Source organism: Synchiropus splendidus, chromosome 3 (genome assembly GCF_027744825.2).
Source record: "Synchiropus splendidus isolate RoL2022-P1 chromosome 3, RoL_Sspl_1.0, whole genome shotgun sequence".
Classification (NCBI taxonomy): Eukaryota; Metazoa; Chordata; class Actinopteri; order Syngnathiformes; family Callionymidae; genus Synchiropus; species Synchiropus splendidus.
Genome location: NC_071336.1, coordinates 9,462,990 through 9,486,406, shown reverse-complemented (window position 1 = coordinate 9,486,406; position 23,417 = coordinate 9,462,990). Strand labels below are relative to the sequence as shown.

Here is a 23,417-nt window from a genome sequence, read left to right as displayed (position 1 = left end):
CGGAGCCATGAGATAAAAATGAGTAGGCGACAATCTAAGTCAGCCAACATTCAGCCAAAACTGAGAGGAATCCCGCTTTGTTTGTCAAGTCAATGGATAAACTAGTAATTGATCAGAACCTGAGATCCTTTCATCATCGCAGCACAGTGGCGAGAAGAGCGACGATCAAAAAGAGACGGCTCAAATCTAGATAGGCTGCATAGATAACTGCGCTCTGGACATCTCTGAATGGGCCCAAAGAACAACCACTGATTTGAAATGTGAAATGAAATAGTGTGCCACACGTCTCATATGTGACCTGGATGATCTACAGCAGGGCTGCCCGCACTGTCCTGGCCTTCAATGTAAAAGCTTAGGACTAGATCTAAAGTCAAGACTGTCAGTTGAAAGCGGTGACGATATACGGCCAAATTGTGATGATTTAGGAGGAAACAATAAGAATAATTAGTACAACTGTCAGAAACCATGATGTTTATTTAGAAATAATTTTGCTATTTTATTTATATAAATAAAAAATGGGGAAAAAAGGCTAAATAGAGAGAAAATTAATGAATAAAATTCATCTTTGATGAGAGTTCTGTCATCTGAGATAAAAGGAAAACATCACAAAAGAGCACAAATGTGAATGAAAACATTTGAGATCAAATATTAAGGATGTGGAGAAGCTGAATGAGTGGAGTTTAAAATGATTGAATAAAATTGCAAATTTAAAATTGTGAAATAAAAGACTGAAATTCTGAGATTTTTCAATTTTAAAAATCAAAGCTTACAGCCTGACATAGACAGCCTCTCCTACATTGCGGACCATGGAAACACTTTAAGCAACACTTAAGTCAAGTTAAGGATGAGAGGCTGTGGACAGCATTATGTCAATGAGCATCTCCACCAACATACAAACGTGTGAGTCAAACAGAAAATTACCACATAATGAATGGGATGGTAAAGAGAGCTTGCAGAATTGATCTCAAGCCATCTGAACCAAGTTTGCTTTTCTTTCATTCAGTAGTATGGAGGAATCACCAATTGAAAATAGCAGTGTGTTTTTACATGGCTTAGCGAGGTGTCATTCGGGCCTGACTTTTCCTGTACATGCTCCCTGGGAGGGGTTCGTGCCAGTCACCCCTGACCTGGCCGGCTGCTGTATGGAAACAGTGTGCTTCCTTCTGTTGGCCCTTTGGTTTCCCTCCCACCCTCCGTCCTTGGGTTGCGGCCACCATATATTTGGATCCTCGCCCCTCGACAACCCTCACACGCCCCCCCTCCACACAGTCCGCTGAGTCAACGCTGCAGCAGGAAGGATGTAGTTGTTATTACAGGCCAGGCTCAGGGGATGGGGTTACAGGGTGGGCGTGGGCGGGGCATAACCCGAATCGCTACACGCCGCATCATCAAGTCCTGTACAGCAGATCACATCAGGAGCGGTCACAGCCAATCAGCTCCCTCCACCTGAGCACCGCCATCTCTTTGTCCCATATGTAGACAGTCTGTCGACCGTCCCTTCAAATAAAGAATAAAGCCTTTAAGGAGGCTTCTAAATAATTTTACGACAGGGGTGCCTTTGTTTAATTTTCTTAATAATAAATCATAATAAACCACCATTTAACATGCATTTTAACCATCAGGCACTGAAGCTGCGATATCCAAATGAGCCACTAGATGTCACCGTATTACAGAAATATTTTTAATTCATATTCAAAAACCTGGCATCACATTCGACGGCCTCAACATATCGAACCACACCATCATTAATGACAAGGACAAACACAGACGTGCTTGATCTAAATTGAAATATGATTTTATTTCACCCGTACAAAATAAAATGTTAAAAGTCAACTGGGAAACTTTTCAGGAACAGCTCCACGTCTGCAGTTAAAACAATCTAAAAAGGGGAAGGGCATGAATGGGAACATAAAAAAGTTCAAGATACCAAAACAATCCAGAGGATGAAAAGACAAACTTTAAGAACAAAGTCCGCCTGCTTTTCTCTTCATTTCGCAGAGGGAGTTTACAGTCGTGAAACCAAACTAAGACCTGTGGCAGCCTTGAGGGGAAAAGAAAACCTGCTGATATGATGGATTCAGGGTTGTTTACAGTTCTCCTGATAAAACACATTAAAATGGAAAGAAAAACTGTCAAAAAAGATGAACTGCGCCGTTGTCTGTGGGGCAGTGATCTGGGAATGAGCATTGTTTTTAACCAAAAAAAGAAGAAACCTCTTAAAAAGCATCAAGGTCGAAATCCCTACCATCAAATAAAACCATTTAAAATGAAAATCGAATATAGAACCAGTTCTTGTCTCTGCAGCAGTGGCGAGTCTCTGGCGGCTTTACAAATGAAGAAAAACAAACGTGTGTAGGGAGGGGAGGCAGACAGCAGGGGGAGCTAAGAGTCATAGTCGTCTTCGTCATAATCCTCGGACTTGTGCGGTGCAGGAGGCGGAGGAGGTGGAGGTACGCTCATCATGGAGGGGTGAGGGGCGAAGGCCATGGCCGCCGGGGGCTGCACCGGTGCCATGTTGCCCACGTTCATGAACTGGGGGGTGGTGTTCATGCTGTGGGGGTGAAGGGGAGTTACGGTTAGGAGACAGATTAAACTCAGAAATCACAGAACTCTTCTTTAATGTTCATGTTCTAAGTTGAAGGCAGTCATGGGAATTTACTAAATATGTGTTCAATCGACGGTGATCAAAAGGAACCAGTTAACTTCTGGCACAGCTAGTGCAAACAGACTACCATCTGAACTTTGTGGCAACTTTGACTATAGTGCTGTGATGCTAATGTAGCGGATGTGACGAAGGTTGCGCTGCATGACTAGGAAGGAACATTCCTGCCTTCCTACAACATTGGCAGGTCAGATAGATAATGTGTTCACGCAGTCGTACCTTGGGAACCTGGATGCTGCCTGCACGTTACTGTTGGACTGTGCACCGTCCTCTTCCTCACCGTCTGTCTCCGTCTCCTCAGAGTCCTCCTGTACCACAAAACACAACAGAAGCCATGTTACTTCAACTCCACGTCCTTAAACCAGGCATCTCGGCACAGAGACAACCGCCCACCTCCTGTTCCGACTCCGTGCCAGACAGCTTCTTGTCTTTGCCTTTTGAGCTGGGTCCTCCGTTCTTGTGGGCCGACCCAGGTTTTCGACCCCTAGAATGGAGAAATGGTTTTGATGTCACTCTTGCCTTTATGTTGGGTTTCATCATACAGGTATAGGGACCTTTTCAGGTCACCACGGTTCAGCTCTTAAATCGCTATATCCAGGATTTTTTGGAATGTAGTTTAATAACAGCAGACTTAGCTTTTATTTTTTATGCCAAAATTTAAAGGGTTTAACCATTTTTGGCTTTAAAACTTACATTTCCTCACCTGAAACTCAACAGAGTAAACAGCAGATGAAGTAGAGCTAACTAGCAGAAGACGAATTATCTATGATCTGTTGTAAAAAAAAAAAATGTATGTACATTTTCATAAGCACTACTTATGCATTATATTACAATCATATTGACAGTCACGACTCCAAATGATTAGTCAAGTTGGAAATGATAAGACGAACAACTGACGTCTCTCATTCTCTCATTGTAGCTTTGTAAGCACTTGTGTAGTTTGACAGCTGTTTTGAAACAAAACATTTTAACTGCTGAAACTGGGGTCCCACAACGGGTTAGCCCACACTTCCTTTGGTTTCGGTTCAGTCTATGCAGAATATTTCTATGCTAAAACACGTTTGGGTTTATTTGAGAGATTGTCAGTAAGTTATACATGAGAAGAGGACGTGTCTAAAAGGTAAAAAATGCGGGGAATGTAAAGATTAGCTTGCCTTGCCAATGTGAAAATTCTGTTTAAAGTATGTGACTTAGCTCGCCATCTGCTCATACATACTCATGCTCAGACATACATGCTCAATCCATCTTACTAAACAATATGCTAGGATATGATTGACAAGGTGTTCAACAAATCCAAGGACTGCCGAAAGAAGTTGGAAGAAGTGTGGGGAAAATATACGATTTCGATCAGTAAACCTTGTGACATAACCTTGTGTCATGTCCAGTCCTTAAAACAATTTCACATGGCTTGCGAGTTTTTAAAGTTTACATCAGCTATTTTTAACAGGACTGTGTGAAACGGATGACATTGCCAACAACGGGTGAAGCCTGTGTGTGTGATTTTTACCATTAAAATCAATCTACAACCAATGTTTCCACACATTCATACACTGTCAAGGGAATTTCAACCTGACAGCAGGACCGTGAACGCCTCACCCAAACAATCCAGCAGCCTTTGTCACCGTGTGGACTGTCCCTCCACCCAGTTCCCGTACACTGTGCAGCGCCATTATGTGCTGCAGGACTGTCATTACGAGCATTGCTTCCTGTCTCTCCGTACGATCATCATCAGACTGCGAATATTCATCTTCAGAATATGAGTCAGAGTCGCTCTCCAGGTTTCTCTTATGCTCCTATAACAAAACTACAACAGCCCTAGTCTCCTTGACCGGGGCCAGTTTCCAACCTCTACTCAAACATTGAAAGAAACACATCCACAGATGTTATTCAGATTCCATATTTTGTTGGCCTAATCCAGACCTGGGCAAAGTGCGGCCCGTGGGCAATATGCGGCCCCATGCCTGTGTTTTTGTGGCCCTCGTGAGGTCAGACTAAAACAACTTATAAGTTGTCATTTTTCTGACATTCTTTAATCCTGTTCCAGTTTTAGCCAGTCATTTTCGTTTGTCATCTTAGTATTTTCCTCAACATCCGTTGAAAGAAAATTCAATATATATTTAGAAACAAATTGTCTTTTCATCTTCGATGTTTGGTCCATAGTTTTATTATGATCTATTCAAATAAAATGCATATAAAATGTTTATTTATAGGTTTCATACCATATTTACACTTCTTAATATTTTTGCTTCCATTGAACCTTTTATGGTTCATTTCGTCCTTGTTACTTAAAGATTTTTTTCCGTCAAATTTCATAGACATCGCCGCCTTGCTTTTGGCATGATGGCCCCTCACAACAGCCACAGTTTATAATGTGGCCCATTAGGATCTGGCCTAATCGCATAAATGCCTAAATCATTTTTGCCCAAATGGTGATATGTGCCTAACTTTACGCCACTACCACTGCTGCATCGCCCTGCCTTGCCGCCTGTGTCCTCAGCCCATCATGACTTCGGCAACTATGCCATTAGGCTAACCATTTGCAATGTTGAAAAACTTGCAAACTGCAAGACGGATTAAGTGAAGTAGAAGGCTCACAGAAAAAAAGAAGGAAAAGTGTGAGTTACCTGCGAGACATTTTCTCTGCTCCTCCCTCCGTGTGGTTCTCATCGCCATCACCCTGCATGTCAGGCACTGTGGCCACCAGGTCTTTGAGAAAGTCAAACTGCTGCTCCAGCTCAATGCACTGTTTCCTGCGGACAACATCACATCACTGAGCACAACATAGCGTTTAGGAATCAACCGTACACCCACAGAGAGACAACTTACAAATGTGATGTAGTCATCGTTTTGGCATTCCTGGACTGTGTTACTTGACACGCTTTAGTAAGCAACGATTCCAAGAACAACTCCAATGCTCTTGCTGGCGTAGTTGTAAAAGAACCAACGATAAAAACACACCTGTTCAACTTCATATTCAAATATCCTGTGAACAAGCCGCTTCAGACCGTGCTGGCGGACGAATCCTGACGTTCCCGTGTCAGAGTGGTGACATATCTGTGGCACACTTTTCACCCGTTTTCTTTCCATGTCAACACACGCGCAAAGGATACAGATGATGACAGGGACTGCAGCAGCCACTTTTCCAATCTCCTCATCGGTTTGCATTATTTTCTTAATCCGCGCCTGCAATGACAAGGAAACCACTCATAACAAACCAATGTATCATAGTAAATGCGTTTGTTTCCCGGGACCGCATTCATTCAGCTGCTGCCGCCTGCTAGCAATTAGCCTGTCATGCTAAAAACAGTGCAGTCGCCAGACTGCGAAGGTCGCGTGAAGCCGTTTTCATGTCACAGAGGGAAAATACCGCAATTGCAGCGTGAGGAGCGTTGTAGTGAGTAAAAGTGCTGCAGAGTGCTGCAGTTTCTTTGGACCAGCAACCGGGCCGAGGAGCACTCTACTTGCTAATAGTGACGCCGGCTCGGCAAAGTTCAAAACTTACCGGAGGGAATCTTGCGTTGTATTTCTTCTTTTTGCTCGGCATGGTTAAACTCCCCAGTGGCTAATATAAAACTAAAAGTCGATACGAGGCCGGTTAAGTTTTCAGGCCATGCATTAATACTCTCCAACGTGCTAGCTGTAGCTTCACGGCTAACTTCTTAGCACGTTGACGTCATTCGTTTTGGCCAGCAGATGGGCTCACTTCCGTTGGGTCCTAGTGCCGCTAACTCTTTGTAGAATTGACATCAACAGACCGACTGTTATACATGACACATTCGGACTTGTTTATAGTCGTTAAGATTACGTGTTGAACAGCTTCTTGCAAATCTTTAATAAAAGGAGAAACCACGACTCAAGTTAAAAACCAAACCTTTGTTCTTCAACAAAGGTAAGAGGGTTTCCACGAGTCACTTATTAATACGACACACATTCAATTCGAGCCAGAGGGCGGCTGCTAGTCAACGTTTTGGGTCAAGTAGCTGGGCAAACCCAGAAAACCGTCTGCTGCAGACGCTCGCTTTCACAAGCGATGGGTGCGTTCAACCTCACTCCGCTGCCAAAGTGGGAGTCAGACACCGGAAGTTCTAGCGCGCTGCGTCTCAGGCGGAAATGTGGGTTTATTCAATCGCCAAGTGACGACTTCCGTACTCATCTGTAGGCAACTTGTAGTTTCCTGATGTTCATGAAACACTCGAAGTGCATGGAAACCAGACCTCGCCCTCTTTAACTGTCACTAATAATACGTTTACACTTTTGAAAATAACAAAAAGCATACACTTTTAATGTGCCTGACAATATTCATGTGGCAGGGACATGTTTTTTTTGTCACAGATTAAACTCAAGTTGATTTGCGAGGCCACGTCACCAATCCACTCTAACATGGATGACAAGAGAAGAGAAGACTAAATGTAGTTTCATGTATTCCTCTCTTGAAGGTTTCAGATGCACTGCTGTTGACGTGGTCAGCTCTAATAACACCAGGCAGAAACCAAAGGAGTTGGCTTCACACAAACTGCGCACAATTAAATCACAAAATCAAATCAACTTTCACGTGACTTTGGTGACTAAATGCTTTGTTATTGTCCATTTAATGCTACAAAAGGGTGGCAAGGCCAGCAATGTTGTATGGTTTGGAAACAGTGGCACTGAGGAAAAGACAGGAAGCAGAGCTCAAGGTTCTCTCTGAGAGTGAGCGGGATGGATAGGATCAGGAAGCAGTAGATCAGAGGGACAGCACATGTGCTCAGGTGTTTAGGAGACAAAGTCAGAGAGGCTAGATGGAGATGGTTTGGACATGTACAGAGGAGAGAGAGCCAGTACATTGGTAGGAAGATGTTGAGGTTGGAACTGCCAGGCAGAAGGTGGAGAGGAAGGCCAAATAGGAGGTTTATGGAGGTGGTGAAGGAGGACATGAGGTTTGTAGGTTTGAGAGAAGAGGAAGCAGAGGACAGGGTGAGATGCAGGAAGATGATCCGCTGTGGCCACCACTGAGGGGAGAAGCTGAAAGGAAAAGAAGAAGAAGAACAGTAATTATGCGGTTTTGTTCTAATTCATTTTAATTAAAATGCACGTATCAGCGTGACAGCGAGGGTGTCTCTTTAAATATTGCTGATCCAGTATTATCGAATAATAAACACTACGCGTTTCATCGGAAAATTGTCCTTCCAAGGTTGCCGTATAATCACATCCAAGATGGTTGACAGTCCGCGCGTGCGGACTACGTGGGGCGTAAATTCCGTTGCGACTGCGCGTAAACCGCCTGTGTGGCAGGAGGACACGAAACCTAGAAACTCGCCAACGTAAGTGTCAGCGATCATAGTCCCTGACTCTAGTAGACTTGTTCATCACAAACACATCTAACAGTCAGTGTTCTCTCAGTTATCACTCTTTTGAAGAAGTCGCTCGCTGTCGTGAGCAGCTACGCATTGGTTGTGTTGTGTTGTGTTCTTGAGATTAGCTTGCGACACATCGGTCCCAAAACAATGTTTCTGTTTGTCAGAGTTGAGTCGTTACTTCCAGTTAACCAGTCTGGTCGCTAGCTGCTGACAAGGACGTAGAAACTGACGGTGAGCTGTTCGAAAGGATCCATCTTGTAGAAAACTGTTATCAAATATGTAGTGTCTTTTACGTGTCTCCTCACTGTAACCCCCCGCCCCCCAAGTTCGTAATGTCAATTTACATGACATTAACATTTTGCTTCTGAATTGATTTCCATTAGATTAAGGTTAAATGTAATGTTTTGGGCTGACCGCATCACTCAGGGGTAAATTATAATTATAACTGGGGGTGGGATTCGATTAAAAAAATTAATCTAGTTTCTAGTCATTAATTAATCTCAATTAATCGCAGTTTAATTGTATAAGAATATTTGCCACAAGGCGGCACATTTTTCAATATGAAAGAGTTTGATATATTACTGAATCAAATGATGGACCCATACATCCATTTAAACAACAAAATATTGTTTATTTTGCGTCAGTTTGACAATCACGATGGAAGCTATATTCAAGTTTTTATATCACCTTATTTAAACTAAAGCTCTTTTAATGTCTTGAAAGTATTTGTATAAGAATCTCAATTTTATCAGAATTTCAAGAACATTGAGAGTAGTGGAAACCCTGGCCATTGTGTAGAGAAAAACATCCCTGAACCAAAGCAAACAGATGCTTTTGTTTGCTTTTGTTCAGGGATTCCTCCATGTTTGTTGTTGATGTTATCATCCTAGCTGCCACGTGTCTTGTGCATCAGTGTGATCAGTGGACCAGGAGCTAATGCACTGACAAAGGTTCCCTGTTGTCTGGAGAGCAAACTGTTCAGTTAAATTATTTTTTTGTTGAATTAATTAATGCTAATAATGTTGTAATTAATTAATCGTAATTAACTGGTTAAAGTCCCACCACTAATTGTAACATCATTGTATTTGTAACAGAAGTATAAGGCTGAAGATTCTCGTGACATATCATGGACGAGGACTCACCCAAAGACGGTGGGATGGATCACGAATTTGGCGCAGAGAGATACGCTGCTGAGGCTATGGCGGCCGACATGGACCCCTGGATCATCTTTGACGCTCGGAGAACTCCAAGATCTGAGTTTGACAGCTGGCTGGAAAGCAACAGGCCCTCACAAGTGAGCAGATTTGGAAATACAGAGAGCAGCCAGGCTCCGGTTGGGTGGATCGCCGTCCTCGGGCCGAACCACGGCAGCGTTGATGGGGATGTGAGCGGGCTCCAGGAGAGCTGGGAGAAACTGCTGGACAGTGGGCGGCCAGTCAGCTTCCAGAATATAAAGGAGCTCGCCCTCAATCACGGTGTGCTCGCCGGCAAGTGGCTGATGCACCTGGATACTGGCTTCAAAGTGGACCGAGCCTGGGAGTGTGTGGCCCGAGCGACTGTGGAAGGTAAGATCTCCTCTGCCAAAGTCAGCCCCTGTGATCCAAGCAACAATGAGCGCCATGTCATCTGCGTCTACAACAACAACTTCACTGATGAGGGTGAAGTGATCAGACTGGACTCCTACATTCGCGCCTCAGGAGTCAAGTGTCCTCTCGCGTACAAGCCAGACGTGTACACATACCTTGGAATCTACCGGAATAACCGCTGGAAGCTTTGCCCGACCATATATGAGAGCAAATTCAACCTGGAGTGTGTTCCGCGCCGCTCACTCATCATCAACAAAGTCACCAATTTGGAAGTGACCTAAGCACACGGTGCATTCAGGAAATGTTCTGTTGAATGACTGGAATTCGTAAAGAAAAAAAACAACATTTCTGTTCTTTAAGTTCACCTAGTTGGACATGGCACTTCAGATTTTGTTTGTACTAACACAAGATGGAAATGGACGCGCAGAATAGTACTTTGCTTTGATACTTTGATATTTGATTGTCATTTCTAGGTCACGCTGCCAAATAAAGTTTGAATGGGTCCCATTCCTAAAATTGACTTGTAGTGTGACTGCTGCAGGTCTTCTCCATATGAACTCCCATCTCCCCGAGTGTTGGTCATCCATTGAAGCGGTATCATTGTTCCCCCAACCTGAGAGAAGAAATGTGATGTGACCTTGGGTGCCTCCTTTTCGAGGTCATCTGGGTATTTACAAATTTTTTCAAGTAGGAGTCTGGTTTGGGCCATGCATAGGCTAACATTGTCTAACCTGAAACCAGCAGAGCCCAGCGACAATTCTATGAGGAGTGTGTGGGTATGTGGAAATCAAACACAGATTAGTTAGAAACACTTTATTTTTCTGAACTGAGTGGTAATAAAAGACAAGTGCTGGCGATAATCCTCATCAGACACTATATGTACAACAGGAAGAGCTCAGAGTGGGCAGGAAAGAGTGCTCTCAACATCTCATAGTAACTGTTGAGGAAACACGGGGCGCATATTTCCAAACGGAGGAAACAGGAAAAAAATACCTGCTTTGGCACATTACTCTTCTATACAAGAGTACAATCTTGTACTGCGAATGGAGAGGACCAGGGCACATGGTGCAATGAAAGCAGTAGTGCGCCAGCCTTTCTTTTGTCCTCTGAATAAGGATTACTGCATCGCAACAAATGAAACTTGAGTTGATCTTATTGGAAATATCAACACATTCTCGTTGATAACAATATAGAAATACATTTCTGTTAATTATGCACTCGGGCACTCAATCTCTCGTTCTCACTCACTCGTCTCACACAACACCAAAATAAAACTGGCTGAACACAACTGAAGGACATAAGGACGCAGACATAAGGAACGGAACAAAGTTCAACAGTGTGCCTTCTTTGCCATCGTGGGGCTGCCCTCGTGGCCCACCGCTCACCACCTTGACTAACAGATTTTCAGCCGGAAACCCTGGATGTACATAATAGACATATTTTTGGCATATATTTGGCAGGCACTTTAATCCTGGGTGAGAGGTGGTCATTGATCTCACTCAACCTGGAAACCTTCAGTTGGTGAGGAAATTCAATGTAAAGCCTGGTTTGGCCTGGGCAGTTAGCCAAGGGCAAACCAAATCAGAGCAAATATATGGAGCTGATACTTGACAAACTATCATAATACTATCTATCACGACTGTAAAGTTAATTCATGACATCTGTTCTGACATGGAGGGAGCAAGGGCAGCGTGTCGACAATGAAAATTCTAGCAGGTCATTGTCATGATTTAAGAATCTGGGACAGAAAGTCAACTGATGAAAAAAGCAGTTAGTCGAAATGCACACAAAGAAGCTCTTCAGCACTGTGCTGGAGAGTCTGGCCCACTTTGAGAACTTCAAAAAACTTCATTTTGTGTCAGTGAGACAGTCGCTTGTGTTGTAACCATGAATTCACTAAAGCATATCAGACATTCACTAGAGATCCAAAGTAATACACTTGTGCTCCTATCGCGAACATGGTGTCACTGCTCTGGTCACAAACAGGGCAAAACTCCCCCTAACACTGAGGCTCCTCCACAGTTCATGAATGTGTTCGGGAGGCAGAGTGGCTCTTTTGCAGTGCCTCGCTGCTTTCTTTATGTCATCACTCTTCAGTCAACGGTCATCAGTTGGGCTTGTGTTTGGGATGCAGGGGGAGCAATGTTCACTGTTCATTCATTGTCGAACCTCTTAAGTCGGGTGCCCTGACACGAAGCCCGTTTGAGTCCCATTGTTCAGAATGGACATGAGTCGGTCTTCATCGGCTGACAACAGGTGGTCCAGGTCCTGGAGCGCTTGGTGATGATTGGTGGACGGGGTGTCATTCATGGCTCCAGAATCGATGAGGCTGGTGATGCTGCTTGGGTAGCTCATCCATGTGCCCACCGGCTGGTCTGAACTGTTCTGGACCATTGTTTGGGCAGAGGAGGCGGGGCAGGAGATGGGCAGCACCTGCTGGCATGAAGAAGGCTGGTGGCCGCTACTCTCGCCCATCATGTTTGGGGTCAGAAGGTCCACAAAGTCATCCATGTTGAGGCTGTCCAAGGTTCCTTGGTGATGGGGTTCATTAAAACTGGGGAACTCTGGGATATCGTCCTCCATGAACTGAGAGGCTGAAGTTCCAGAGTCTTGACCGATGTTGGATGGAATATTTGGAAAAAACTCAGACAGGTGAATGTCAGACAGGTTGACAGTAGAGTATTCCTGGTTGGCAGTGGGTAGAATGGAGGAGGAGGAGGAGGAGGCGGCGGCAGAGGTGGAAGAGGAAGGTGGGGCCTGGCTCATTGACAAGTTGGCCACTGTAGGAGTGTTGGGTTGGGGGCCCAGTTTCAGGCTCTCCATGATCTTCCAGGCGCGACTGTCTGTTGAGGTGCCGTGAGTAGCTTGGGCCTCCACTTTGGGCTGGACCGAGAACAAATGGCTTCCCGGCATGTACTGAGGGGGAGCAGGGGGCGCCACTGCAGCTGCAACACACACACAAGCAGGTTCTCAACCAGGCTTTCTCAGACATGAGACCCACAGGGACAAGTGTGGGCAGAAGCTACCTGACCTACTTTTTCAGTGAGCATGAACGCATTCATGAAATAATTACGGGGCCGCAGAGCACAAACAAAAACATCAGAACGAACAGTAAACCGAGGGTTTTCACGGCGCGTCATCACCGTTCACATGTTGGAGATACTCCCCCATAGACTGTGAATGGAGTGCAAGGAAAAAAAGCAAGAAAAAAAAAGAAAACAAAGGATGTGATTTGATGTTTCATTTTGAGTTTGTGTGCTATTTTAGTTTGTACTTAAGTATTGTTTTTGTGTGTGTGTGTGTGTGTGTGTGTGTGAGATAGCCTTTGAAGGGAAAGTTCTGAAAACTGTGTTGGTTGGCATCAATAAATATGCTCTGATAAAAGTTGTGTGTATTCTCTTCCACAGCAATATCATGCAAATTAATATTCATTTTTGAATCTTTTGCAGAATATTCGGATGTTATCCACAGCTTTGCCATGAAGGTCCTGGTTCAGCTTCGCTAATCACAAGCGCCACCTTTCTTCCGACAACTTCTGGCACTGTTCTCCTTGATTTGTAATAACTTTTGGAAGTCACGATCGGAACGATTCGTATAGCCCAGAGCACGACAGTAATTCACCATTTTTTCCAGGAGATGCTGCCGAATTGCCTTCAGTACCGTTGTGTGTTGAGCAGTGAGTATCTCCAACATGGCGGCTCTCGGGGTTTGATGACGCACCGTGAAAACCCTGCATAGGCTCCAGTATTTACAGATCATTTAGATTTGTTTTTCTTGCTAATTCAAAAACCATGAAGAGGAACAGTTAAGAAACCACAGTTGTACACGAACCAGTGAAACACACATTCAGCAAATGTTGCAATAAAAGCACAATGCTGTGCGTCTTCAGGTGTCACAGAACTAGTTACCTCATTTTCACACTTTCTGTGTGCTACCTTGACTGAAACACCAATGACAGTTAACACCCAAGTCTGAGCACAAATGTAGCCAGATGGGTGTCAAAAATATGATCTAATCAACAATATTTGATGACACTTGTGGTTGAAAACTGTGACTCAATGATGCGTCATCACACAAGTTCATCTCTCTGTCTGGTGAGTCAGCAAAAACTATCCTAATTCCTCACTCAGTGTGAGACCTTGTGTTTTTCTGGCAGCACTGCTATGATGGCGAAACTTCAGGGTCATGGTCAGTCAGACCACACAAGCCTCTGTGGCTAAATATTACCAGAAATGATTCCCACCATTTCAATATTCATGTGAAAATAATAAGTGCCCTGCACTCACAACAGCTCACACCAAAACGTAAATAAAAGAAACGTTAAGGAGGGAAATTCAAAGATGCTCACCGGCTTGTGCAGGGTTGGGGGGCATGGTTGAGTGTGGCCTTCTGATGGGGCTGATGTGTCGTCTGTCTGACGCAACAGTCACTGAGAATCCCCAAAACACAAAGTGATGTCACAATATGAAATTCACTGGTCGAGTCGTGGATGGGTCAGTTCTTATTACCTGTGGGCATCAGCTTCAGACTCTGGAAGATGTCTCCTGTACGTTTCCTCTTCTCCGACAGCCTGTACTCATCTGCAGTCAGTAAAGTTAAGTCACACAAGTGAATCCACAACTGGGGAGTTGTGTGTCGCCATGTGAACAGGCGGCACCAAAATGTCAAAATGTCTTATTCAGTATTTAAAGTGAAAGAAGTGAGAAGACTTCGTGAGAGTGAGTTTTTTTCCCTTTTATACAACTATAATTTCAGGCGTCAATTACAAGATGTATTAAGTGTGAAATGATTTTCTGTCGAATTACAGTGCGAAACAAATGGAAAACTAGTTCTAAGTGAATCAAATTCAGAGCAGTGTTGCACAAAGCGAGAACCAGAAATGAGCTTCATTGACATTACTGGAGGTAGATCCTGTCGAATGCTTTGCATCAGAAAGTTTGCCTTATATGGGTTTTGAAACCGACTGCAAATACGCCTGTTTTTCCAACATAAACACACAGCAAGCAATGACAAAAGCGCTACCCAAAACAGTGGAGTGTGGGCGTCAATACTTGTCAGTAAAAGACTGAGTCAGTACCAGTTTTACATTCCATTTACATTTACATTTCCGTTCAGTGTTGCTGTTGCTGTCCATCATCTCTGATCCACTTCACCCTCCCTCAATAGTCTGAGTCGTGGCTTCCACAATGGCAAAGTCCTTTGTTTACATGAACCTGCTCTTCTTACTCACAAACCGCTGAGAAATCCCTCATTATTCGCAGATATTGCTTCTACTTCTACCGCTACAGTGCACTCACAAGATGGCAGCGGCGTATGACCCACTGTTTAGGAGTCTTGTCAGAATCACAAGGTATTTTATGGTAGGATACGGATACAAATTTCCATAGATTTTTGTATGTATGGAATAACAACCTAGTATTCCATCTTTCTCATCACATATTGGCTGACGCAGAAATCGTATAATTTTGTTGGCGCCATAAGGAATCACACACTGGAGTCTTACCTCGTTCGTCTGGCAGGTACTGAAAATCCATGGGCTCGCTGACCTCTCTGTCGGACGGTCGCCTGAGCTGCATCTTGACTCTGACAGGCTCGGTGAGGTTGGTGTCTCGGTAAGGGGGTGTTCGGAACACGATGGCTACTTGCCTGTGAACATCAGCCTGGGAGAAAGTGCCCTTTCCCTCCCAGGTGTCCTGGAAGAACCGCACCTCTATGTCCTCTGCTCGTGGAGAGAACAAATAAGCAGTTCAGGTCTTGCTCAATAAATTGTGCCCCCACATGGAAGGTCGGGTCCCTCGAAGCGGTTACTGTTGTCTAGGTTGTACCTTTCTGCACTTTGTCACAGAGCAAAAAGATCTCATCTCCTCCTTTGCAAGTTCCAGAGTGACGGTTGACTCTGCAGATCTTTAGCTCAGCTGTGTTTGGAGCTCCTGCAAGACATAAAGAGCCAAGTTCAGACATGCGAGACATCAATCAACGGCAAGGATTCCCAACGCATGCAACACAACAATTTGCATGCTCCAATGCTTGATGCGTACCTGCCCACAGAAACCTGCTCTTAGACTACATTCTAACAGCTTCAGTACTGTTGAAAGCCTGAGTCATTTTAGCAACAGAACCTATAAATAGTCGACCACACTTGAACCCAAAGAAGCTCGTCATTTGTGGTGTGATGCAGTAACGACTTTTGTTTAGCCTGATGTTTCCACAACAGCTTGCATCTCTATGCAAGAAACAACATCCAGGAGCAACAAGTGAAACCCCATTTCCCCTGCTACTGTAGCAGACGCTTCATGAGTCAGTGTGAGAAAACCAAATGGAAAAAAAAAGACTTTCAAGCTATATCTCAAACAGCCAGCGGAGTACCTTGTCAGCCAACAAGCAGTGGGTGAATCAACCTGTAGAGTGACTCACGGTTGTCATAGATGGGCTGCGAGACCACCGGCTCCAGAGGGAACAGCTCCCCGGTGGGTAGAGTGATGGAGGCCTGGAAGCACAGTCTCACCGAATTCAGGTCAAAGTCTTCCTCCCACACCTTCGGCTCGGGAACTTTGGTCGGGACACAAACAAAGGAAAAGGGCGTTGCTGAGCACAGTGGCACCCTGCTTTCTCAGACTCACTCACTTAACGAAAAAAAATGTACACAACTCAAGGCAAGAACAAATGACGACTCACTCTTGAAAGGATTATTATTGGTGTGCAGTCTGCAAGTGATCGCGTCGACCACATCCTTCTTCTTCACGCACTGAATGCCCAGGTTCTGAAAGCTGAGAGCAGATTACACTCTTGACTGGTGTTCAAAGAAACAAAGCGTGTGACTGACAATACACAACAATATCTTTTAGATCTGTGAGACATGACGCACAGAAGAAACTGGTACACAGTGAATTAGTTAACATACGACTCACTAGACCTGACATGTTGCTTGTTCGGGGTGTATTTTTAAATTCTTCATGCTCTCAAGGGTAAGATGGTTGAGATATAATAACCAAAGGAAGCAGTTGTTGTAGGAAAAAAAAATACCACTATTATTATCCTTATTACATATTACAAATGCTAATGTTCTATCACTACACATGGTGCAGGTTGTGTTCCTAAATGCGGTGAATATATCAAAGTATCATGGTGCTTAAAGGGAAACATGTCATGTCATTATAACAGGATGCAGTGTCTCAGGAGGACAGACCTCAGTCTACTCACTATACTGCTGCTTCAACTTGTGCATTCTTGTGCTTGTGCATAAATATGGGAATGAAACGACAAACAATATTCTTTCTTCGATCTCTGAATACTAAATGTCCTGAGGGGGAAGGAATTTAGGAATGGTCACGTCCCGATATCATGATGATGACACTGGAAAAAAATGTAGTGCACCACCCTCAGTTGGATTGGATGAGTCACATTTTCACACGACAAAGTCTTTTTGCTGTTAATTCTCCATTTGAAAATCGGATTAAGTAAATATGCATCCAAGGTTCAGTGACAGGAGTAACCCTCAATAACCTCAAAATTTAGGATCATTTTCAGTTCTGTAATTGCATGATCATCATTATCATCAACACAGGCTGCTACCATGAGACACCGGGTTATGCTGAACATTCAAGAATCTTGTCCTTCACCTGCAATGACACCTGACACCAGAGGAAGAAATCCACACTGTAATTTATTGCTCATGTCTGAAACGCAACTGAGTTGCTAGACCACATCTGCAGTGTAAGTAGCATCTACTGCAACAGTGTTGTCGTGATCATTTACCATTTAATACTTTTTCGTATTTCAGATTTTTCACCTGGCTCCCATACGGCTAAATAGTAAATAAATAAATAACGTTCAACTTTAGAAAAGTATCCCTCCATTTTTATGGACAGAAAATCTAAAAGCAGCGCAAATGAATCTTGAGGACAAAATAATGACTTTCTTCCACTTACTGGGTGCATGAATACCAGTACAATCATTTGAGTGAACGCATTTGTGGAAACCAAATACCTTCACATATTCCTATAAATTTGATGACAGTATCTACTAGTTGACATCCTCCATCCATAGCGCATTTACACATTTTTCTGCTGAGGTACGATGACTGTGATGTAATGGTAGTAGTAATTCTAGTAATGGTAGTTGTATTCGTAGCAGCACGCACATAAGTGGTACGACTGAAAAGTCCAAGTGCCCGTAGAATAATTTCCCGTAAAGGAGTAGTTAAGTACACAAAGTATTTGTACGTCCTTACTCTTCACCGGTGGTAGTTACATGACTCATATCATTAAATAAAACTAGTAGATTCTGACGCAACAGAAAGCATCACCACATCGTCCTGTGTAACAAAACAGGAAGTCTCAGATTTGATTTGATTCCAACAGCTCCTTTACAACTGTGATGTTGCCATCCTTTTATTTAGTTTATTGAATTTACCCTCAACATTTGCTCAACAATACTCTCTACCCAAACTATCTGGCGACATAGTTTTGTGATTCACTTTGTTTAATCCCTGTTCTGGTCAGGAGTTCATGCCTTGCTCACAGGTAGCATTAATCACCATTGACAGACAACAAAAGCAAACATCTGTGAGTTAATCTTTCACCTGTCTCTGAGCATGACTGACAACACCGAACCTGAGTCAACATGTGAGTGCAGACTTAAATAGGTCAAACGCCTGGGCAGCTGGTTTAAAGGTGGACCTGAATCTGCGCCTCCAGGTTACCTGTGGATCCTTCTCTCCTGCAGGTCGGCTTCATAGTACCCATGCTTGCAGTCCTTCCCCACCAGCTCATGAGGATGAGGTTTGTACGGGGCATTCTTCGACACCAGGGAGATCCGGACACGCAGCGGGCCACTGTAGTTGTGCACCTGGAATAGACAAGGGTCAAAACGTTAGCCAACTAAATCTAACTAACGAAACTAACTAAAGGTTATTCCATGAATTACACAGCTTTTGGAAGTCCTGACACCACACACAGATATAAACATATAGGTATATGTAATTACAAATATGAGGCAAGTATTAATTACATGAATCCCTCCACCATTGAGCAATAAATTATACGTATCGTACACAATATACCAGTAAACACAATCTCCACGATGACAATTTTGCATCTCACGCTAAATTCGAGACACACTCGCTGCATTGGACTTGCACACGTGAACATGACGCCACGCTCTCCAGCTCAGCGGCGTTTGACACCCGACGCCGGAATGTGACAGTTGTGGAGAGTGTGGTGGACTTTGGTTCACGATTGTAGTTTTAAACTTATTTTTAAAACAGGGAACCTTAGATCAAGACACTGGTTGACTCTGAGTCTCTGGATCGGTGTTTATTTTAGTAGATGGAGTGGTCCTCATAGGTTCATATCAACGCATGCAGGTCTCCCGCTGCACTGGCGCCTCGGCCAAACACCATGGTGTAAATGGTTGGATATTGGACGGAGATCCACTCCGGTATTGGCGGTGGCGTCCTCTTCTGCGTCCCCGATTAGGGTTCACTGATCGCCGACACACTCTCACAGGCAGCGCTAATGCTACGACCCGGCATCAGTTAGGGACCATCAACAAATTCTAAAGCAGTCAAAGTATTAGTGACATCTTCAATAAGGCAATGAAAAACAACCATTTTAGGAGAGGGAATTGTGAGAAGGTTTTTCATCACACAAGACATAAGACTGGCAGTTTGTATGATGATTGCGAGAATAGAATAAGACTAAATGGTCATTAATTCACATGATTTCTAATATTTCTTCAATAGCATCTAGAAAGGTCCATAGTTAAAGTCAACTGCTAAGAGACATGAGATACAGCAGACAGACGGCTCAATTTAACCCCTAAATAAAGTTGGCAGGGCAGTCTGTCAGATACGAGCAGCTTCTACCAGAGATGTGAAACATTGAATTTCACAAATCCACACTTAGCATAACAAATAAGGATGTTGGAGGCAAACTCACTCACCACTAGTATGTTTCCTCATAAAACAGTTTCAAGAGAAACTGTAGTGTCCAACACATGGAATGGAATGAAAATGTATTTATCGTGATCATTATCGCTTTCTCCGAAATTACATTTATTGCCATAACTTTTTGTCCATATTGCCCATCACTACTGAACACCTTCCCTTAATATAAGTTTCACTATTTCTGTGATCGTAAACATCAGTCCCTGATGCTTAGCTTCAGTGCCATAAAATCAATGCAACTGATCCATGAAAAGTGAACCAAGACATGACGGGTGATTACAGTAAACAAACAAAGACAATTTTAACTTGATGAAGCATTAGTTTTGTCAGACACTTTGGTTGTAACAAAGTCTCCCTTGTCACTGATTTTGGAACCAGAAGAACAGCGCAATCGAAATAAAGAAAAAGATTAATATGCTTGCATAACACTGCAATATTTGCGCTGGTTATTTTTCATAAACTATATGAAGATTTTTTATTAGTGTCCTGCATGCCAATAAAGTAAATCCATCTAATCCAGGCTCACTTCCGAGACTGGCTGCATTTTAACTAAATGTTATGTCACGTAAGCGCCGCAGGAGAACTGACAAACGAGTCAGCTCTAAAGTTCTGCATCATTTTCATTTGTTCTTAGAGAAGCTTGTGATGTGATGTCGACGATGACATCATTTTGGTTATCTGACACTTGGTATTTGAGTGGTCAAATAGAAACTACTGGTGTTTCTACTGTAGTTTTGACTCATCTGGATTCTGCCAGCAACATATTGAAACAAAAACCACACGAGCCGCAATCCAATTACACCACACCCAAAAAGAAGTTTAACTACGAGAATGAATGTGAAAGGGCTCCGTTGACACATAGACACGATGTCCACTCATACGTGATTGGCTGTTACTTGTCCTCCCTCCTCGGCAGTGGCTCACCTTGATGGCCGGATGTGTCTTTGTGGTCTCATTGCTCTTCTCCCCGGGGATGCTGCCCGCTGATCGACCCTCACACTTGTACCTGAACCTCATCCCTCTGGCCTTGGGCTGCTCGATGATCATGATGTAAGGGTTTGTTTGGACTGACGGGAAAAGAAGAAGGAACGACTGTCATGGCTGATCTGTGACAGAAGAGCAGCAGTTGGGGAGAAAGACAAGCTCTACAGCACAATAGTGAGAGCTGCCATGATGTATGGGATAGAGACAGTAGCACTGACACAAAGAAGACAAGCAGAGTCAGAAGTGGCAGAGATGAAGATGCTCAAGGTGTCATTCAGAGTGAGTATACGAAGGAGGAGGAGCCAGTCTGTCAGAGGGACACATGGACAAGTTTAGAGACAAAGTTAGGGATGCCAGAGTCAAGCCACATCTGGAGGGCACATGGATCATGTCAGGCAAAGAATGTTAGAGATGAAAGTGTCATGTAAAGGAAGCAACTACATGCATTGCAGATGTGACCGGGAAAGCTGCACATAATAGGTTAAGGAGACTTCTGAAGGGAAACGTAAGCCTGGACATAATTGTAGTGATAAAACGATATAAGGAAAATTCTACACCAACTTTAGTTTTCTAGTAATCAACTACAATCAATGCTGAAGGCAAATAAATAGACAACAAAAACAGGGTTTCCACTACATGCCTTCAGAATAATGATCTCCATTTAAAAGATGGTATCTTGTGTGATCAAATGAATGAAGAACAAAGTGGAAACATCTTAACATGCAGAAAACACATCATGCAGATGGACTTGATTATGGTGGTTTTCCGGTGTGTTTTTAAAAGAAAAATCACTGAAGAATAGAAACGTCAAAACTATATGACAGGAATATGTCTGCAGTGCCCAGAACTCGAGCTCGAGTATGAAGAGACGGGTGAGGACAACGGCAGATTCTAGAGACACTTACTTCCCTTGATTAAAAATGAATGTTTATATCGTGAGTGTGTGTGTGCACAATCTATCACACAGTATAGATTATATTTTTAAACAAGACTACACTGTTTCAAGTATGACTAGTAGCTTTGTTGCAGAAAAGTTAAGAGAACCTCAGGTGCTGAAAGTGCGTGAGATATTTGGACATTGTGACACCAAATATGGCACTTTTTTTCTTAAAGGTCTGCATTCACACAGGGATCTTACCTGGGTTCGGATCCCATCCAAACACACCTGGAAAACACAAGAGGTTTAGCAGTTACATAAAGTTTGGGATACGAATCTCTTGGTGGTTGTCAAGTTTGTCATCCGTGTCAATGTGGAGTTTGTTAATAGTTTTTCTAATTCGGTCAAAGGTCAGCAAGTTATGGGCAAATATTCCCGTAAACGGAGAACAAAAGAAGAAAAAGTGCTGAACACAGTCAACAATGACAGACAGGGTGTTGCACAGGTGTCAGGTTTCAGCTCGTGTTTTGATCAGGCTCCATTGTGAAGCCTTTGATATCCAGCGTTCACACACTGAACTGAAGAGAAAGGTGTGGGCCAGGTGGGCAGCTGAAAGGCTCTGTGATAGAAATTCACTGCAAAAATAATCAATAAACCCATGGAGCGGGTCGATGTGAGAAGTTACACGGTAGAAAAGGTCAGGATGACATTTTGTGGATGTTCCACATGTGCACATGTTCATCAAGTTGCATGGCGTCATCTATCATTTTGGTAATCTGCTCACCCCATATTTCACTCACTCACATCAATGTTATATCAGGACAGTTTGATGGGGACAATACATTTGAGACTTTAGTTGACCTAGAATCAAAGTTGCTTGACTTGTACCACTCTAATCCAATAAAACGCTGCCTGTTGTGCTCAGTCATGAAAGACAGAGGTACGTATGTACCCTAATACAAAATGACTCTTTAGTTTCGCTTGTTTCTGCCTGATGGAATTGATGTGGGCGTTTAACGCATTGCGCGGAATAAAGCAGTCTATAAATAGAGGTTACAGCCACAGCGAATTGGTTCGAGAGGGCGATGTGATGGCCGAAACGTGAAGAATATACTACTGTTGCCATGGGGTGAAGTCAAACAGACGGGTTGTGTGCGAAGCTCCTAATCGATGCAGGAAAACGTTCGACTTGCGATTTCACCAACTTAGTTTGGTGACTTTAGCCCATGAGGTTGACAGCAGCAGAGGGAGGTCTACAACAGTCGAATAAATGGATTTTAACGTAACAACCGAGTAGCTAATGCGGTCTGGAATCACACACGTGACCAACTATTAGCATATGTGAGGCCAATTGAAGATGTTAACGATGAGAAAAAGTCAAACTTCCGTGTGTTAGCTAGTAGGCGAAGACTCCTCCTGGTAGCGGGGTTTCCCCCCGGAGCGCAAAAACAAGCAGCAGAGGAGACTCGCCTCAAGATAAACATTACGTCGGACTAAATCACGCCTCAACAAGTGCTTTACTTACTCTCCATGACTGCGTCCAGGTGTGGAAAGTCGCTCTCTGGTAATCTCTCGGACGAGCTTGTCCGTGTTTTCAGTCCTTCTCGCAGGAGACGTTGCTGAGGCGCAGCGACGTGAAAACTTCTGACAGACACCAGCACGAGGCTCCTCCCACTTGATTCTGCGCCGCTGTCAAGCTCGACTTGTGATGATGCATCACTTCCGGTTTGAGCCAGCGCGAGAATATTTGCGGTCATGAGTTTTTTTTTTGCGCAATCTGCTGGACAAGTCAGATTGGTTTGGTGACAGCGAAAAAAATGGAAAAATACCAGACGCTTGAGAGAAAACATCGGCAAGACGTTAGGCTTGCCATTTCATTTTTTAATCAACTTTATTATCGCTGTTTCGTAATTATTTATGTACAGAAAGTTTGCAGAACTCCTTCGTGGGTTGTGGAACATGATTGCAAATTTTCAATCAAAATGTTTCGTTTTTGTTAAAATGTTTAGTTACTCTGAGGTTAGAT

General features: G+C 43.5%; 3 protein-coding genes across 7 annotated transcripts; 1 reads left to right on the top strand and 2 right to left on the bottom strand.

The window, feature by feature from the left end:
- Positions 1-1,667: 1,667 nt before the first annotated feature.
- On the bottom strand, positions 1,668-6,545 carry drap1 (DR1-associated protein 1 (negative cofactor 2 alpha)). Its single transcript, XM_053859284.1, has 7 exons — positions 6,165-6,545; positions 5,773-5,845; positions 5,489-5,582; positions 5,287-5,412; positions 3,056-3,146; positions 2,882-2,970; positions 1,668-2,551 (listed from the first exon to the last, which is right to left on the bottom strand). The coding sequence occupies exons 1-7, from the start codon at positions 6,204-6,206 to the stop codon at positions 2,383-2,385; spliced, it is 684 nt and encodes a 227-aa protein (XP_053715259.1). The 5' UTR covers positions 6,207-6,545; the 3' UTR covers positions 1,668-2,382.
- c3h11orf68 (chromosome 3 C11orf68 homolog) lies at positions 5,947-11,478 on the top strand. 5 transcript variants are annotated; one of them, XM_053859280.1, is made up of 3 exons: positions 6,484-6,774; positions 7,099-7,689; positions 9,093-11,478. In XM_053859280.1, the coding sequence occupies exon 3, from the start codon at positions 9,125-9,127 to the stop codon at positions 9,863-9,865; it is 741 nt and encodes a 246-aa protein (XP_053715255.1). In that variant the 5' UTR covers positions 6,484-6,774; positions 7,099-7,689; positions 9,093-9,124; the 3' UTR covers positions 9,866-11,478. The 5 variants fall into 5 exon arrangements, with proteins under 5 accessions (XP_053715258.1, XP_053715255.1, XP_053715257.1 ...); XM_053859283.1 differs by lacking the exons at positions 6,484-6,774; positions 7,099-7,689 and adding an exon at positions 5,947-6,056; XM_053859282.1 differs by lacking the exon at positions 7,099-7,689.
- rela (v-rel avian reticuloendotheliosis viral oncogene homolog A) lies at positions 10,379-23,055 on the bottom strand. The gene is made up of 11 exons (XM_053859277.1): positions 22,917-23,055; positions 21,653-21,679; positions 20,455-20,597; positions 18,286-18,431; positions 16,260-16,351; positions 15,999-16,133; positions 15,410-15,514; positions 15,088-15,303; positions 14,093-14,164; positions 13,933-14,013; positions 10,379-12,529 (listed from the first exon to the last, which is right to left on the bottom strand). Exons 1-11 carry the CDS (start codon positions 22,921-22,923, stop codon positions 11,757-11,759), a joined length of 1,797 nt encoding a protein of 598 aa, XP_053715252.1. The 5' UTR covers positions 22,924-23,055; the 3' UTR covers positions 10,379-11,756.
- Positions 23,056-23,417: the final 362 nt, after the last annotated feature.